The sequence below is a fragment of the Girardinichthys multiradiatus genome, chromosome 17 (genome assembly GCF_021462225.1).
Source record: "Girardinichthys multiradiatus isolate DD_20200921_A chromosome 17, DD_fGirMul_XY1, whole genome shotgun sequence".
Lineage (NCBI taxonomy): Eukaryota > Metazoa > Chordata > Actinopteri > Cyprinodontiformes > Goodeidae > Girardinichthys > Girardinichthys multiradiatus.
Window position 1 is genome coordinate 461,566 of NC_061809.1, and position 19,774 is coordinate 481,339.

Consider the following 19,774-nt stretch of genomic DNA (forward strand, 5'->3'; position numbering starts at 1 on the left):
AGCATCAGTACATAGTAATTATTTTGGAACATTTGAAACCAGTACATCCTCTGCTGGCAATGACATGATTAATCTTTTCACTTATAGCTCCTACACTTAGATAAATGCCTCAGTTAAACAATAACTTGTGAGTTTACAGCCCGTCAATCTTCATCCACTCCGTCCTTCATCGTCTTCTGCTTAGCAGAGATCAGATAGCGGGGGCAGCAGGTGGAGGAGGAAACCCGGGTCATCTTCTTGCTCGTTCTGGGAGATCCCCAGGCCAGACGGGATATACAGTCCCTCCAGCGAGTTCGGGTCTTCTCCGGGGTCACCTCCCAGTGGGATGTGCCCGGAAAACCTCCAAATGGAGACGCCCCGGAAGCATTCTGATCAGATGCCCATGTCACCTCATCTGACTTCTTTCAATGCAAACAAGCAGCAGCTCTACTTTGAGCTCCCCCCAGATGATGGAGCTCCCCACCTTCTCCTTAAGGCTGAGTACAGCCACCCTCTAGAAGAAGCTTATTTTGGCCGCTTGGATCCGCGATCTTGTTCATTCGGTCATGAGGGCCAGAACGTTGACAGACCTGTAAATTAGCGTTTTAGCTCAGCTCTTTCTTCACCACGACCCACATTACTGCAGATGAAGCCCCGATCCGTCTGTACTGTGTATCCCCTTTCATCCCATCATCATCACCTGTGGACAAGGTCTCCACTTTAGGCGACCCCCAACCCAGAGGGGACAGTCTACCTTCTTCCAGTGGAGCACCATGGTCTCAGATTTAGAGCTGCTGACTCTCATTCCAGCCGCTTGACACTCAGCAGTGAACCGCTCCAGTGGACACTAGAGGTCATGGCCTGAAAAAGCCAACAGAACCAGATCATCTGTGAAAAGCAATGTCCAATGCTCCCTGAGAACAGGCTCGAATTTGTCCCAAGAATGTGGACACAGCTCTTGCTTTGGGCATGCAAGGACCAGATAACCCTTAAAAGCCACCCAGATACCTCATACTTCATATGCAGCACCACCCACACAATACCCATGGAGACATGGTCGTAGGCCTTCTTCAGATCAAGGAAATACATGTAGACTGGAGAAGCATGCTACCATGACTACCCACGAGGACAAATATCTGGTCCACTGTTCCACAACCAGAATGATAGCAACATTGCTACTCCATCAGGTTCCATAGGTTGGAGCCTTCTGTCCAGCACCCCAAAGTAAGCTTACCAACGGAGGCTGACAAGTACGATCCTTCGTCACCTTTACTAAAAACTTAAGAAAAGATTTGTCTTCAGTGTTTTCCGTTTGTGAATCCTAAATGTTCAGACATTATCACCTTCTTTAAATGATTGCATGAACTGCAACTTTTATCCATTCACAGCTGTTGTCTTTCCTGCTTGGCGCTGGCATCTTCAAACATCAGCATAGCATTTAAGCTTGTAGATGCAGATGAAATCAGAATAATGTGGCGTCATTTATCTGATGTTGCACTTTCTAATTTCAAGACCAGATTAAATGAGGTGACAGAAAACCTTTGCAGTTACCCTGACAAAGTCCCGTGTGGTTGTCTCCTTCCAGTCTGTCCCAAACACCCCAGAGAAGCTGCCTAGAGCTGCAAGAGAACACAAGAAGGGTTACAGGGAGAGCCGAAGCATAGCTCAGTATGACTTTTATCTCCTTTCGATGGCTCTACAACTCCGTATGAATAAAGCAGAACTCAGGGGTGCTAAAAAGAGACAAACCTTGATAGTACAACAAAGAGGATGGAGAAGTCAGTGGCTAATTGTGATAGGAGTGGTAAAGTTGTATCTTTAGATCGATTCATTTGCCTTATTCCTATATTTCCAACCTTTAGCACTTTACTATGGTTCAACAAAAGCTAAAGTATAACATTTCACAGTCATTCTGGTAATTATGCATGTATGGCTGGGGGCTTACAGTCATCGAAGACGCCGGCGTGGGCCAGCAGCAATGTGACCAGTTTGGGGTCCTTGTCAAGCTGCATGGCGTGCTTGCTCTCATTGGAGAGCAGCGTGCAAACGTTAACAGCAAAGTCAACCTCATTGGGTAAGGCGGAGAGCAGCGAGAGCACCAGTTTGTTGTAGTCGCACGGCTGAATGAAGTCTGTAGACAGTCCATAACTTTGGCGGAGATAGTCTGAAGGAGAGAAAAGAGGAAATGTGATAGGGTAGATGAAACAGCAGTGGTGAGAGAGCTGCAGATCAAACCCAAGCTTTTCTCAGGATGTTACACAACAGCAAGAAGTGTCCCAAAATGACTTGGTTTTTGGTTTTGTTTTTTAAATTGGATCTGATAAGGTATACCTTGCCCTTTGACTTTTAGCAGGACTCTTACACTTTTCACATGTCAACATTTCAGATGGATGGAGGGATGGACAACCAGACAAATGGACAACTAGATGGACGAACAAACAGACGTACAGATGGATGGATGAAACTTTAGGACAATGGGAAAAGGGATAAAGTCTGGAAATGCAAATATTTTCCATACTTAATTTTGCTTTCCCATACTCAGAAAATCCTTATTTTCAAGGTAGTGTAGGAACCTTGTTGTAAAAGCAATTCATCTACTGCCCACTGCACATAATGTAAACAGAAATTTTAGCTGTATGAGAAAACAATCATGCGTTTAATGTTTTTCATGAAGAAATCTCAAATAAAGTCAACCAACAATCTGTCAACCAATGCGGGATTCCTCCTCCTAATCCAGTTCGGTTTTCCCCAATCCTTTGTTTCCCTGTCACTTTCCAGATAACTGCTCCATTGGTTTGGTGCAGGGTCTTCAGGGCTGTATCTCCATGCCTAGAAGGTTTGTGATCACAACTATCGTTCAGGACAGTTTCTGCTAAGCAACAACGGAGATGATGCAACTCAGAGAAATTGCTTCATTTCATCACTTCAAAAGGTGTGTTCCTGGTTCATCAGTAAACGGAACCTAAGCATAGTTTCTACTAGAGGTCAGCAGAGCAGAACAACATTTTACGTCAACTAGCTCAGCCCAGAGAACCTAGCAGCGATCAGTTTTTAACTATAGCATTTGCAGTAGCAAGCATTATGTAAGCTGCTACTACAACAGTTTGTAGCCGGATCTATGAACGTCCCCTGGGTATAATAAAACTACAACATTTTAAAAAAATACAAATCAAAGTACCTTATAAAAAATACTTTGCAAACGAGAGAAAATCAGATAATATGTGTGTTGTCGTCTCATCGATACAAAGAATACTCAATGAGATAAAACAGAATTTCTCTTGATTGGAGGATATCAATGAAGTATGAAGTAGTCTTCCTTCAGATGTAGCTAGGGAGGAGACCTGCCACCTCCATCGATGTCCATCAGCCTGCGCTCTGTCTCCATGGTAACAAGCTGCACTGGACGATAGTCATAGTCTGCACTACTATGACCGTTTGTTTTTTAACTGTTATCCACAACATTTGTCATCTGTACAGCTAAAACAATTAGAAATTAAGAGGACGTTGCTATAAAGCGGGTCAAAATGAAAAAACAGCAGTCTTTGTGATGCAAAGTTTTAATGGTCCATGTGACTGCGATAAAAATTTCACACCTCAGGTTTTTGTTTTGTTTTGTTATTTTAAGCAAGCAAAATGTTGCATTTGTTCTGGATTTTTAGCCGCTTCATTGGTCCTTCAAGGAGCCATGGCCCAAGATTTTATGCGGGAGTCTGAGCTTTTCAAGCGCTGGTTTTGCTGGCCGAAAACCTGTGCTTTGATAAACATGAAGAGCTGATTTTTAAACTGGGTAGGGGGCTCAAAGCAACAGTGGAAATTATAGTATAACAAGCTGGTAAATTAGCCAGGCTATCTGCTTCGGCAGTCAGTCTGCTTAACAAACATCGCTTCCATAGTTTATCAACTGCAGTTTCAAAATAGCATTACCCCAAGGAGGATGATGGCCGACGCTTTTAGTTTCCACACCAGACTGTCATCAGAAATACAAACAGGAGAATTTGTCCTTCTTGTAAGGAAGAGAAACATGCAGCGACTTTCTTTCAGCCAGCTGACTGGCAGCGCTGCATTATTCTGTGCTCCATATAGCCACAAAAAGCTCTGGCTTTCTGGTACTTTCTCTGACTTCTTCATAAAAAGGACCATGAGACATGAGAACAGTGTGACAAATGTTTTGTGGTTCTGAAACCATTTTTTAAAAATTCTTGGGTGTACCTGGATACCAGACCTGGTCTGCCTCGATTCTCATTGGCTGCGATGACTATAGTAGAAACCACATTCCTTCGGCATTTGGTAAAGTGGTGCCCAAACTGATTGAAATAAAGTCTTTGTAGAACCTGGTGCTTTATTATCAACAGCTAATTATTAACCTTGTGCGCCTGCTGCTTAGTTTAAAGACAAAATGCTGAAAACAATCCTAGAAGTTACAGAGAAGAATCAAACCAAGGCTATAAAGCTGCTGGTTTAATAACCAGAACAATGTGCTATCTGTTAATGTATCAACATATATTTCCATTGGTAGCCCCTTATGTTTCAGGGTTGCTCATTAGAATCCAACTTCACTGTGAAGGAACAGGAAAACCCCACTAAACTACATTTTCCCACAGTGGTCATGTTTTGGAGTCAATTAGCCGAGCAGACAGAGGCTGCTGAAAGAGTCTGAGACTAAAAGGCCGGAGACCAATCTGAACCGAGGTGGAAGGAAAACCAACAAGTGCGTCCCTTCTTCCCTTCATCAATAACCACTGTCAGGAAAGTCAATTATCCGAGCGAGCAGCCGACACTACAACTCTGTGTGGCAAACGGACAGCTTGCATTCACAGCACGGGAGCTCCGATAAGGCACACAGAACCGTTGGCTTTAGTAGAGTCCACAAAAACAGTCGGCTTGAAATGGGATTTTACTCAGAGCCTTCTTTCCCATGGAAAGAGCTGCACTCCTGCTGAAGAAAATGCTCACTTGATGCATTCATGTGATGAGGCGGGGGAAAAAAGAGAAGTATCCTGATAGGTTTGGTAAAACACAGCAGCAAGGTGACAATTAAGTGAACTGGACCGGTACCTTCTACAGAACTTGTCGGTCAGAAACTCAAAAATCATTTCAGATCATTGAGAATGTGTTACCATGTTGTGATTAATGTGGAGGTTGTTACTCTCTCAGGTGTAAAACGAGTCAAATTGGCAAAGAGGCTAATTAAGTCTGAGTTGAATTCAGTAGATAACAGGACGGCCGAATGAATTACAGGATTACAAGCTCTCTGCTTATCCAATTTAAAAAAAATGTAATACAATCTGTACTGAAGGAATTTACACATACAGTAACTGCTTCCCTTCTCCTATAGTCAAATTATTAAACCGCAATTAATAAAAGATCCTTCGGGATGTGAACAAATGATCTAGAAAAGAAACATCCTGAAGCTTAGAGAGATATTCTGCTCAGGGAACGCAGTTGATCAAAAGAACTATAAGCAGACAGCTTTTAGGTTTTGTACATGAAATGAATACAAAAAACAACTTAAAATGAGAAGGTTTGATCCCTAGTGATAGAGTTCCAGACACTGAGTGTCAAACAGAAACAGGAATACAACTAATCTTCTACTTAGACACCATTCAGAGCGGAGCAGTAAGCTGCATCCTCTGAAACAACAAGAACCTCCCACCATTCCCAGGTCTCAAGAGAACAGAAGGCTCCCCTGCAGTTTCACACCACAGCTAATCTAGATGAGTTTCTCAGAGGCTGAGGTTGATATGAATGTTGAGGAAGACCATGATAAACTGATGATGATGCATGTGAAGAAAACAGAGGCGACTGTGGGGCTCAGTCTACCTGATACGACGTGCTGCTGGTAGTTGTAGGAGCTGGGGATTGCACCGACTGGAAGGGAGGCTTTGGGATTCCCCGGCTGCGCTTCTTCATCGTCCTCGCCGAAGTGGTGGACTTTCTCGTACTTCTCCAAGTATCTGTCAGAGGAATGGAACAAATAAGCCTTTAATGAAATGCTTGCTGTTTGTGGATGGGAATTGTTTTAGGGGAGCAGGTAGAGAATAAAGACAATGTCATGTGCTTTTTTACTGTGATGAGGAGCACAATCAACCTCTCTGTGTGTTCAACTTTGATGGAAACAGCTCTGATTAAAACACATTGAACAAATCAAGCACAACTATGCTAAAGATGTGTAAAGTCACGTCATTTATCCTAAATTATTCAATAATCAGTCTCCAAAGCATTAGGCCCATCTATCTATTTATCAGATCTATTCCTAAAGAGCATCAGTTTAGGCAAATAAAATCCTGAATTGTTCCTAAACTGCTTAAAAAAAATAAAATAAAAAAATAATTTATTCCAGGGATGAGATATACGATGACATTAGATTGTGACGAGTGCCTGAAATCCTTACTTCAGCCGTGCTGCTGCTAACCTTTTCAAGTAAAATTATGTTTCTGTGCTCTACACCAGCTTGAAAATAGAGGAGAAATGAATGCTATGAAACATCCTTAAGATCTGTGACTTTCCTCAGGAGAATTTCTTCCAACAGTTTAGTTTCTTTGCACAAACTTAACGTCCAGCACAGGGAAGAGACTGAACTCTCAAGATGGCAGCAAACCTCCCAAACCAACCAGACAAAAAGACAACAGTTTCACAGCCGGCTGGCTTCAACCAGCTAGCAGCTGTTTGTGATAAACATTCAAACAAGAGCAATTAAAAAAGCCCATAGCAACAGATAGAAATAGTTTCAAATTCAACAAAAACACAATTTTAACAACCACTGCAGCTTCAGATTGAATCAGTCAACCCCCTTTAGCTGGTATGACCTGTTGCAAACAGACACCAGCGCCTGGCAGCGTTCCGGACTAATCTGAACCCGTTCCTCAAGGGCAAACCTGTCGAGTTAACCAACATTCACTACAGATGTCCAATACACTTCACCTCAGGTGGCTATCACCAGTATCTTCCAGGACATCTTCTGAAAGGCAGCCTTGGAGGACAATCCAGATTCACCTTCCTCACGGACAGCGGGACGTTTTCTCCCAGGATTTCCTCATTATTCACAAAAAGAACAGCGTCATCAAACAGCTGATCAATAGACCTGAAAGCTCCTTTTGTTTTTGCTTTTCATGGAGTTGTAAGCACATTGGAGATGACGTTTTTCTTTTGTTTTGGGTCAGAAGTGGAGTGGACCCTTCAGCGTTCAGTATGTGCCTTACTGTGGAAACTAAAATCTCAGTGGCTGCTGCCACCAAGTATTACTGCAGGTCTTTTGCTATTTTTTTTCAAGGTAACAATCATTAAAATTTAGAATTTAGTGTTGGTGGTGTAGAGGTTAAGCACGCAACCATGTGGAGGCTATAGTCCTCAATGCGGCCGTCCCGGGTGCAAGACCCGGACCCGGCAACACTTGCCAAATGTCTCCCCCTCTTTCCCATCTACCTACTGCCGAAAAATGAAAAATAAAAGGCATCTAGTGCCGAAAGAAATTTTTCTTAAAAAAAAAGGAATTGTGTTAAATGTGGATAACATCCTTGCAATATTAGTTTTATCGAACCACTTAAACTGTTGTTTTGTCATCTGAACTGCAGTGTTGGTGGAATAAATTTAGGTGCAGCTGTATGTAATTTTAACGAGTGTCGACAAATGCACAATAAAGTCCTGATCACCCCAGCAGAAGAAGCTCCAACACGTCCTGCATTCATGACTGTTGACTATAGCCTCATGTTTGGCTTTTATTTGCAACAAAACAACAAACTGAAGAGAGAGAATTTTATCCTCATCTTTCCATCTGGTCCTTTTCCCACAGTCCTGCTCACAGCTAAACTGATCACACACCTCTGATTTTACCTTAGAGTTGTCTCTCTCTGCTGGTTTAACAAGTGGCCAATCACAACTGCTCTTAAAGTCAAGCTGGGATTCTTCAACAGGTGAATTTAAAGAAGTTAAATCTGCCTTTGCACCAAACAACAGATCTTTGAAATATTTATATAAGAAACTATAAAAGTGTCGGAAACATGAAAAGAATTGGATAAATACCTCGTAGTAATGTGCGGGAAATCGACCTGACGAACACAAACACTTCCACAGTCATGCAAGAAAAACATCTCAGCAACAGCCGTGTTTGTGATGAAGCCAGCCTGTGTGGCCCTGAGTCACTGAGCGGGTCCCTGCCTCTGAATTAGGCCCCCGCTTGTTCATCGTGGACGAGGTAATCCCCCGCTCGCTGGCTGCCGCTCGCCACGCTGGACTATAAATACACTCTGCCATCATTTGTAGAGGGGAAGAGAGCGTGAGGAGGGAAGGAGAGGGAGATAGGCCTGACTGCAGCGTCATCAACCGCTGTCTGAGCGCAGGGGAGATAAAAGACCAGGGGGGGAGGTGGGTGAGACGGGTGGAGGCACGGGATGAAGGGAGGGGAGCTTTTGAGTGCAGCTGCATGTGACGGCACTTCCCCTTATCCCCCTACATGCATGAATAGAGAAACAGTCTCCTCCTGCAGGAGTAACATCTACCAACCAACAGAGCACAAACCACCAGCGTTTGCATAAATTTCACTACAACCGTTTAGGAGAGAGCGCGCCTTTTATCAACGCCAACACTTAGTCTTCTCCCTCCAAACTAAAACACCAAAGCATACAAAGCTTGACGCTGCCCCGATCGGTGCTGTTCTATCACAGAAAACTGGATCGCAGAGGAGGAGATATCCCGGGCTTTGATTACTGAATACCAGATATCCAGATGCCACAGAATGTGTGTATCTGAGCCGCTTGCCCTCTGCTGGACATTGACATAGACGATATCTGCACAGCTTTTTTTGCAGGGTTTCCACCACTACAAGCTGATGAGGGTGTACCATGTCAGTCATCAGAGCAGAGCTTATTGATGCCTCAGAGTCAAACACAAATGACAGAACTTTTGATCTTATCGAGTAGAGTAAAAGGAGCAACGTGTTTGGTAGCGCTCACATACATGAACCATCACAATGTTACCTAGAGTGGCCCTGTCCTCATCACAAGGCCAAGCAAAACTATTCAAAGAACCATTATTTGTTTCAAGTATAGCTGCGAACCCATTGGTAAATACAAGCACTGCGCGCTAAAAATATTCATTTAGGTCTAGAAGTTGAAAGAGCCATTTCAATTCATGAATCTGCTTTGATCACAAGCAGTCCACAGCAACTCTGGTTGTATGTTGTACTGCTGCAAGGTGAACATGCGACCCAGTCTCAAATCATTTGCATCTTCTTTGACCAGCTTGCCAGTCCCTCCTAAAGACGAGTACACCCCTACCATGATGCTGCCACTCTTCCATAAAGGCCAGATTAGGGGCTGCACAAATTATGGTCTGAGCTATGGATCTCTGCAACTCCTCCAGAGCTGCCCAGGCCTCCTGGCTGCTTCTGATTAACACTCTCCTGACAATTTAGGTGGACTGCAATATCTTTGGCTTTGCTGTTGTGCTATACCGTTTTCATTTATTGGCGAAGGCTTTAACGGTGCTTGGAGGCAGCTGGTACCCATTTCCAACTGTCAATCAACACGAGGGACAAATTCAAGCAAGATGAGCAACCAGTCACATACGCTCACACCTAAAGGCAATTATGACCCACCAACCAACCTAACATCCATGTTTTTGGACTGAAGGAGGAAAGCAGAGTATTGAGATTCAGGGACCTTCTTGCTGTGACATGTCAGAAAAATAAATGAAAAGTTTATAAACTATGAACTTTAAATTCTCCCAGATTACGAGTTTTTAGAGAGTCAACAAAACACCGAAAGATGCACAGTAGTCCAAAACACACAAGAATGATCTTAAACAAATGTACTGCTGCCCCCTGTTGGAAGAAGCAACACATTACAACCAGGTGCCAACCTTGCATTAGAAATGCTTTTGCAATTGTTGCTGCCTTCAATTAGTAGCAATGTGTGAAAGGCAGATGGTGCTAACACAAGGTCAAGATCGTAGAGTCTAATCAAAATCATCATTAAACTCGGTAATGGAAATTAGCCGCTAAACTATGGTGTGTTCTGCGACCAAGCCTTAAAAACAATAATATCAATAAGGGACGCACGATAAATCTGCATTGACATCAGTCATTTCTAACATATCAGTATCGGTCCGATAAGTATAACTGATATTTATGACCATCTTTTTTTTGTTTGTGTTTCTGGAGGGAGAGGGGAGGGCGTTGGCCATGTGGTATTTGTTTGGGCATATGATAGTGATGCAGTGCAGGACTGTAGGATGTTTAACTGAAGCAGAGAAGCCATATCAGTGCTGTCGTCATTTTCACGGTGTTGAAAGGTATTATATGACATATATTATCGGTAATCAGCCAAAGCAGCAATATTAATATTGGATATCAATATCTGCCTGAATTGTAATATCGGTGCATCCCTAATAATAATATTAATATTAAAACTAATAATTATAACTGCAGATTTTAATAGAGCTAGAATGTCAATAGGTCACACTAAAAATCCTCTGAATACAGGTATCCCAACAAGACGGTAACCCCGTCTACATGATGTACCACAAGCGACAGGCTTCAGTCGACTTTTAGAAGTCAAATGCATTTTTTTATTTGAAATAAAGAATTTCTCTTTATCACTTGGTGCAAAGAGGGCAACAAAGTTGTTATACCACATGTGGTAGTTACATTTGGTCTGCGTTTACTTTTTCCTCACCAGTTCATAAAGCAGAACTGCACTAATGTAAAATAAAACAGAGGTCTTTAGGGACATTTTGTGTGCAACACAACAAACGGGTCGAGACAACATCAAATCAGCAGCATTTAGTTATTTGTCTCCTATGCTACTCACTTTGTGATTCATACTTGTGTACACACAATATTTGCTTTTCCACGTAAGAACAAGTAGCAAAAGTCCTCAAAGAAATCCCAAATCTCTTTGAAGTCTGGACCAAACTAACTTTCCGTTTTCCAGCTGAATCAAAAGCAAAAAAAAAAAAAGTCAAAACTCTTAAAGACTGGACTGTACTACCGACAGTAACAATGCAGCTTATCAACCTAAGAGACGGGATCTTTGTTTTCATCTGGGAACATCTTTCAGAGCAAACTCTGATCGCAGCATTAAGCAATGCACAGTTGCTTAATGCTGCGATCAGAACATCAAAAACAAATCGCTGAATCCTTCCAATGGTGCTTTTCTTATGTTGTACTGCAAGAATTCCAGTCAATCTGGGAAGTACAACACTTGTGAAATGTGGAGTAGATGAGTGCAGTAAAATAAAAACAGATCAGAAACTGTAACAGCCTTTCAGACACGTTTGAACGTTTTGTCTTGTTGGTTCAACTCTAGACTGCTAGAACTGTTCATAAAAAAGTGATGGGGGACGAACATTTGGGTAGGAATGGTAGTACATCGAAACAAAAGGTCAAAACTAGTAAATCAGTCAGACAATGATCAGCAAGTCAATAACCATTCTCTAATTTATATCTGGTTCATTAAAAGACCTCAATTGAAAGCATTTTCCCCAACCTTTGTAGCATCAACAAACTTGGTCTTTGATGCTTTGAACCGAGCAGAGACGCACCGATTAGGCATTAATGGCTGATACCGATTTCTGGTTTCAACTGAAGTCTGGCGCGCCAAATCTGATTTTTGCAGCTGTCCTTTCTAAAACCAGAATAAATACTCAGCTGTATTTTTATTTGTTTAATCAAAATGTCACATCTAACAAAATTTAACAAAAGATTTGTTGCTTAAGTACACATAAGAACATGCAATTTGTTGATGCATTCATGGAATGAAAGAAAAGTCCAGGATTTCAGTATTAATCTTCTTGAACTAGGAAAAAACAGATTTCTAAGTATATGGCCTACCGATCACAAGCCAGGCTGAATCTATTTTACTACTTTTAACAAATAACCTGCAGCACATTTTTCATTTGGGGTCAGAGTGTTCAGTTAACTAATTAAAACAAAGTTCATGCAGAGTTTGTATGCAATAATGTCATCGGAAAGTAAATCAGATCGGCCGGTACAAGGCTGCATCTCTTTCTAAAACACAAAGCAGAAAACCATTTTAGTTAGCCCTACACAGCGGTGGAGTTATTTGGATCAGGGCTATGCAGCTGCAAGACTTGAATGATCCTAATGAATGTGTTGAGTCCAACCTTGTTGGAATACTGTTGCCAAAGAAAGAGCAGTGGCATCATATTCTGCTGCTGTCCCATTGAGGAAAATCCTGCATGAATGAATGAAGAATATAAGCATTACCGGTTTATACTCTACCTGGTTCGAAACATTTATTTATTTAGTACAACCATCTGATCCTGATGGTCTTAAAGGGATCAGTAATCCCAGCTTTACATTAGGGAATATATACTACCTTCTGTATGAGAATGAGAACCAATTTCTCCTAAATGGGAGGAAGAAACCCAAATATAACACCTACAACAGCCATCAAATGAATCCTACATATCATAGAGTGCTGGAACCAGATTGTAGCTCTACTGTCAGGCATTAGACAGATCTGCCCATCTGCTTGTTAGAGAAGAAGCTGATAGAAGAAGATTAGGCTATCAGTGGAGGCCCACGCTGCTAGGGGGCAGGTGAAATTACTGACGGACCACAACCACAAAGTCTCCAGAGCCTTCAGATGTTATCAATGACAAGTGTGCCTTACTCTGTATGAGAGGAAGGAAATGGCACCAGGATGTACGTTTTTGTCAAAAAAAAAAAATAAGAACAGTCACCAACCGAGCATCTCTGCAGCTTTAGGATCAGTTAGGATGTGGCGTTGGAATAACAATTGCAGCTAATGTAAGCCAGATCAAAGCCCGCTAACTCCAGATGTTCCAGATGAGCAGGGGAATCCACCAACAGACGAAGAAGCCGGGTGAAACCGCAGTATGCGGTGTGTAAATTCACACCCGCTGAACACAGTGGTGAACTGTTTCTGCTGGGCTAAAGTTCAGAGTTGGGTTTTCGGTTTCTTTTCCTCTGGAAACAGGGATACAATCTGTGCACGTGAAAAAAAAACACAACCGACATTGGAATCAGCGTTCTCCTCACTATTCACTAACAAGATAGAGGAGTATGTTCATATATGCTGCCGTTTCCAGTTAAAAAGCCTTTGTCGCTGTGCACAGGGACAAGCTATAAGAACTACACACATCATTAACTTCAAGTCCTCATTAAAGCGCGCTCACATGACTGCACCATATCGAAGCAACTGGGCCGATATTAACAACCGATGTTTATTTCCATCTTGTTGCAGTTTGTGTTTATGGAGGGGAATTGGAGGCGGTTGGCCATGTGGTATTTGTTTGGCCACGTGACGTGAAAGTGATGCTGGATTGTGTGATGTTTAACTGAAGCACAGATGCAACAGCAATGCCGTGTGGTGTAGAGGTAGAGAACGCGACCTACATGCAGAGGCCTCAGTCCTCGACGCAGCCGTCACGGCTTTGAGTCCTGACTCCAGAGACCTATGCTGCAGATCTTCCACCTATATTCGCCCCACTTCCTGTCTACCTACTTTGGAAAAATGACTAAATAAAGGCCACCAGTGCTGTAAAAAAAAAAAAATCATATCGATGCATCCCTAGGTAACGTTATTTTAGGTTGGAAAGCTACAATCTGCACGTCTATTCAGCTGCTAACTGTGGAATGGGTATCAGAGCAGATAGCCTGACTAACCAGCTAATATCAAGTTGTTATACTTGGGTTATTCTATAAGAAGCAAAGCAGCAAAAAGGCATAATATTCTGTACAGCAAGCCCCGAAAACAACTATTACAATTTCATGATATAAATAACAGTATTTCATATGTATTGGTCATTATTTTATATATGCACCAAATGGCCAATTTTCTTTAATTTGCTTTAATCAGATTAGCAGGTACAACACTGGAAATGCTTTAAAAACGGTCATCAGGAACCTTGTTATTTTCTTTCTATGGACCATCAACATGTACTTTTCTGGGTTTGATTTTTAAGAATGCTTTACAACATAAATCGGGAGAATCTTTAATTTCTTTATTTTCTGTTGGATTTCAAACTGCTACATCAAGAAACCTGAAACGCAGTTTTCCTCGTCTATGTAGCACCAACATCAAAGAAAAACCGGTGTTAGCCCGGAAATCTTGGGTCATCACATCTTTAATTATTTCACTGTCAGCAGCAATAAAAGAAATTAAATCATGTTATTCATTTATGGTTTCCATTTCTTTATGTAGATACTGTAAAACTCCTGTGATTTTGCTCAACTGAACACAATGAGAATATCATAGGTGACTCCAGGAAACAGGCGCTTTGCAACAGATCAATGCCTCACACACGGCCATAAAGCAAAACTCTGCAAGAAATTAGAAAAGCTCTCAAATCCACAGAAAACTATGTGTAAAATCTTCATCAGAACAAAACCGACCCATGAACTGAACATCCAGTGATTTGTAGCTTAACTGAAGGTTCCTAGATGTCACTGACTCAGACCATGAGGGCAAACTGAGGTTAAACCAGCGGCGGCAGCCACCTGATTGGGTACAACACTCTGCAGTTTGGAGGGAAAGTGAAGATGAACACCAGGAGCCTTTATTCTCTCACGGTTTTCTGCAATGGTTGGAATATTTTTGTGCAAATCTTAAACGAGGAAAAACTGACTTGATTCATGTCAGTACAGATAAAGAAACAATGTAGTATACTCAGAAAATATAGGTCAGATGCTGATGCTTTGAAGCGATAACAAAGGAACAGAAATGATGAGGCAAAGGGATGTACAGAGTCATATCCAGCAAGGAGCTAAAGCGTTGAAGTTTTTCACTTACCGATCAATAACTTGCTAGAACTCACATCTGAACTCATCTCATTTAAAATGTACATCTGAGTCTTACAACAGGATCAGGCCAAGAAAGAATGGGTCCGATTATGCCGAGGCTTTGATCCGACGTCCCTCATCCCTAAGAGGCTAAACACCTCTGGTTGCTGCCGGGAGGTATTGTAGTGTGAGCAGGAAAGTTTTCCTGCCGAGGAGCGCTGGCTTATTACAGAGCTGCATTCAGATATCAAACAGACTGCAGCAGGAGCACGTTGCTCTGATCCTGAGTGGGAAGTGCTGACCAAAGCCCGTCTGATTCATTCACAACCGGGAGATGTTGGTCAACAGATGGTTGTCTGGGTAAAGAAAGTGCATCCTTCTACTCCGACCTCGTTTTAATTCAGCTTCAAGTCAGCCAACAGCTAAAAGCTGTTTTCCATTCCTCGTCTCCTAAAACACACATCCGTCGCTGTAGCTGCTGCCACAAATGTGAACCCGTACAAGACAGCGGTTACAGGTGGGCATTCGACTGGATAATCAGGGTTAACTTGATGTTAGCAAACATCTACCCAGCTCAAATGTCCTGGAGTGACACACACTGCATCTGACCCAGCTCCGGTAAGAACAAACACACTTCACCTGCGTGAGTGACAGAAAGACTTCCTCAACACTGATTCCAAGAAGTGACACGAAGGACGGGAGCATAACCCCCCAAATAAACAAGAAAACACACTGCATGTTTCTGCAGAAAGAGCAGCATGAGGGAGGTGAGGATAGCGTCTCCATTATCAGTGTCAGTTTATGCAAGTCAAGTTTAGCCGCCCTACTGCTTCTGACAACCATACACCACGCTGCTGGAGATAGACTTCAGCAAGGCAGTCGTGGTACACGGGTCATTGGCAGCACGTCGGTCGACTCAGTTGTCTGGTGTCATCTTCCATCCCAAGATTTTTTTTCACAGGTAATTACATCTACTTCTTTGAGTAACGTGGAGGAATCTTCTGAAGAAAAAGAATAATCTGATTCCCCCTTTAAATCTCCAGAGCAGAATGTCAAACTATTTATGTGCAGCACAACGCTCTATGACCACAAACCTTAGTGTGTTTTATTAGTGGCGGTGGCAACATCATGCTGTGACGATGATTTGCTTCTTGAGATTGGGGGAGATTCACGTTCCAGGAGGATAACAACATACAACCAGAGCTACAATAAACTGGTTTAGATGTGACATGTGTTAGAATGGCTCAGTCAAATCCCAGACCTAAATTTAACTGAGAATGTGTAAAATGCAGCAGGGCAATAGGTTGCGCCAGAATTTATTTCGGGGTATCTGATATCAGACTTTTCAAATCCACTACTTTGTGTCGATCTATCACATGAAATCGCAATAAGATACAAAGTTTGTGGTTTTTCTGTGGCAAAAGGGTTAGACCTTTCAAAACCATGAATGCTTTCGAGAGGCGCTGAAAATGAGGGCATCACAATACAAAGAGAACATATCATCAGGGTCAGTATCACTGAAGACTGTTTAAAATGCAATAAGTGTTATAAGTTCACACTCTGCATGCCACCGCCATGCTGTTGGATGGAGTGCCACTGCAGCAGATCCTCAGACATGACACAGATTATAGGACCTAAAATGTTAAAAGGTCACAAAGTGTTGGGAAAAGCACTAAAATATCATGATATCACTATGGCATGATTTTCTAATATCGTGCAATCCTAGTGAAAAACCACCTCATAGACACAGCAAACCTTTAGGCCATGGTGCGATCTAGTGGGAGACACTTGTGAACTTCCAAATGGAGAAACAAAGTTTCAAACTGACTAACTGTTTCATCTTTTCACAAAAAAACTGAAGCACAAGAGTACTACTTTGTGAGCCTGTGGAAACACCTCAGCTATTAATCCAATTACCTCCAACTAGCTACCACTTGTTGACAGCACACAAATAACGGCCCCCTTTTTACACAACCAGTTGCCTATAAAAAAAACAATTATGAATGGCTACACAGGTGCAATCTTTGGTGGGCAGGTGGTACGAATCGTTGCAACAGAACCACAAATGCCAGCTGCTCTACATCCATTATCAACAGCTGACTGAACTAAAAGACTGCATGTGATACAAGTCAGAGCATCCAGAGCTGCTCAAGATCACATCCAATAGGTTAGATAAAGATTATGAACACAAAAGACAACAATGAATTCTAAAAGCCTGGTCAAAATAATGTTTAAAATGTAGTTTAAGCCTTACAGTGGAGCTATTCGCAAATATTCACGAGTACTGCTGGCTAGAAGAGAGGATAGCATCCTGCTGCTTGGATCTTTACATTTGTAAACACTCCGCACATGCTACCTGAAGCCCGGGAGGAGAGCTGCTCGGCGGTCCTACTTACCGCAGGTAGTACTGTCTTAAAGCGAATGCTGCGTTGGAGCAACTCCTCGGGAAGTTAAACTCTTCTCCAAGTTCAGCCCATTGGTTTTTGTCAGAAACCTAAAAATGAACAAGAGGAGCTGGTTAGAAGCAGAAAAAAACTAAATAAAAACAACTAAAAACAGAGCGGGTAAACAGCGGCTCCTGCCAATATCAGCATCGTTTATCAATAACTTTCTCAAACTTCGTCGAGTACATTTTAACGAGCTAAACCCAATAAAAAGTTTACGGTTGCAAAGTTTAAACTAGTATTTTGTTAAGTAATGTTAAATGCTGGCAAATTCTAGTGAATTTAAACCGCCTGAATCCATTTGAGATATAAACGTTACAGTTAAAGCCAGTTAGCCATGTTGCTAACAAGCTAACTTGACTTCTCCCATTTTTGAAGTTAAAAGCGCTCGAGGCTGAACTGTCCAATGAGCGGTCTCCGTGCGGAAACAAACGCGTTAGCTCGCGGCGAGTCGTTTGGTGTTTGGAGCTATTACTGTATCCACCGACATGGGGCCCTCTGGCTGAGGCCTACAGTCTGAGCCCAGCCGTAAAGCCGAAGAAAGATGGCTATGGCGAGAAGCTGAATTCAGGCTTCCTCCCCCTCCTCCTTCGGGTGAAAACTGTGTATAAAATCCGGGAGCGAAGCGACGCTACGCGCCGTGTCCCCGTGCGGTGCTCCCCCATCAGGACGGGCTCTGTGCCGATAATCGATGGTGAACGTGCCGCTAATTTCGAGTCGCTCCAACTGCACTCCGACTCCGCGAGCGCTGGGACTCCTCGATTCAAAGCACACAACAACACAAGCCACCACATTACATAGAGATACATGGTAAACTAGCACAAGGCCAACATCGACCCACTAACGTCTTTCTGGGGGGGGGGGGGGGTATGTGAGGGGTTACACTTGTCCCGGGTTATACGCGCGGAGTTCCGAAGCGGTCCATCCAGTAGTCCAGTGTGGAGAAATTACACTTTACCTTAGCGAATCCACCTAAAGAGACGACTCTGATATAGAGAGCATTCAGATCCAGCTCTTTCCCACCCACGATAGGAATCTTCTTGAACGGCGATCTGTTGAGATAACACATCAAATTAATTGACAAATGTGTAAATAACACTTCTGGGTCACTCGCATGTTAGTGCAATTTGAATTTAAAGTTGTATTTCTTGTGAATAAAGGCGCCCCAATCTCACCCTCTGCTTTGGTGAAATTGCCGCAGCTCGTCCAGGAAAGCCTGTCCTTTCCTTCGCTGATCTAGGAGATTTTTCCCCGTCGAATTTGCCATTGTTTTTGCACGCAAAAACGCTCGAACCCCACTTCAGTCGCTTCCTAAGACACCAAGGATCCCATACTCCGCCGGCGCTCAGTCATTCGCCGAGCCGAGTGTTTAAAAAGTTAAAGAAATAGCTGGTAGCAAGGAGAGCGGCAGCTCGCTAATAAAGACTGATGCACACAGAAAGCAAACCCGATACAAGCTCGGACTAAGTTCCCTCGAGCAGCCCCAAACACGGCCGATTTACCGGTAGATTAGAAGCGCCATGGCTGAAGGTGCTGAATTAGTGCTTTTGGTCGCGGCTGTGTTCGCTTGGAGTGGTTTGACAGTGTGCAACGGACGCAGCTCCGAGGCTATCGCACACACTGTAGAGCGGCAGAGGACCCAGTTCTCAGACAAAAAGATGTGAAGGCCGCGGAGCCCGGCCTGCCACGCAGCACCACCTGCGGCCACAGGCGGAACTGCACCTCAAAGGGGCACAGCGACTGCTGGAACAATAGAGACTGTTTTCTTTTTTAGGGACCGTCGGACTATTCCTCTCTGCCGACTGGAAAACGGGTCAGAAGGTTCTTGGAAATGTCCCGTGGGGGGGATGGGGGCTGATACAAATTAAGTTACTACAACTTGCTAATCATTTGAAACAGACGTTGCATGATGAGCACCTTGCATTTTAGATCTAAAATGACTTCCACATTGAAGTAAAACCAGGTTTAAAAGGTAATCTGACTCAGTGGGATAATAGAAAAAGGTCTTGACAGTCTAAAGCATTCATTTTAAATCCTCAGGCCAGTTATACACGGCTCATCTCCAGTCAGGGCCAGATTCAGGATGTTGCGGCCCTCTGGACTAGTGCTAGTAACACAAGTTTATTTTATGCTGAGAAATTATGGTTAATTGATAATTAGGTTCTACAGCTGTAACAAAACATCCAGATCACAGGCGATACACGATTTTAGTTTTACGAGAAAAAGATTTTAGAAATATTTGGGAGGAAATCAAGAATCCTTTATTTTCATAAGTGGAGGTTTTAGTCAAAGCAAAACATGCCATCCAAGCGTTGACCAGTTTATAAACAATCAAAGTTCACAATTTTACATTTTCAACTTTACCCGATTAAATGCAGTCCAGACTCATTCAATAGGAAGTTTCGAAGTGGATGCTAACCAAACGGTTAATAGATAGCTAGTCGTGGTATTCGCACAGTGCTTACAAATCATGGACATGAGTTTGTCACTGTTTCTTTCTTCCACAGTTACCAACATGTTGCCAGACCAACCATCTAGAAGGCTATTTCACTGCTTAGGTGACAAACTGTTGTCCGTTAACCAGAGA

At 42.8% G+C, this 19,774-nt stretch overlaps 1 protein-coding gene across 1 annotated transcript in view; it reads right to left on the reverse strand.

The window, feature by feature from the left end:
* arid2 (AT rich interactive domain 2 (ARID, RFX-like)) overlaps positions 1-18,881 on the reverse strand; it is a 38,805-nt gene extending 19,924 nt beyond the window's left edge. Inside the window, exons 1-6 of the mRNA XM_047389661.1 lie at positions 18,363-18,881; positions 18,146-18,239; positions 17,140-17,237; positions 5,800-5,933; positions 1,925-2,143; positions 1,531-1,598 (exon numbers count right to left, since the gene is read on the reverse strand). Of these exons, the coding sequence (XP_047245617.1) occupies positions 1,531-1,598; positions 1,925-2,143; positions 5,800-5,933; positions 17,140-17,237; positions 18,146-18,239; positions 18,363-18,454 (705 nt within the window). The 5' untranslated portion in view covers positions 18,455-18,881. The remainder of the gene's footprint in view (positions 1-1,530; positions 1,599-1,924; positions 2,144-5,799; positions 5,934-17,139; positions 17,238-18,145; positions 18,240-18,362) is intronic.
* Positions 18,882-19,774: the final 893 nt, after the last annotated feature.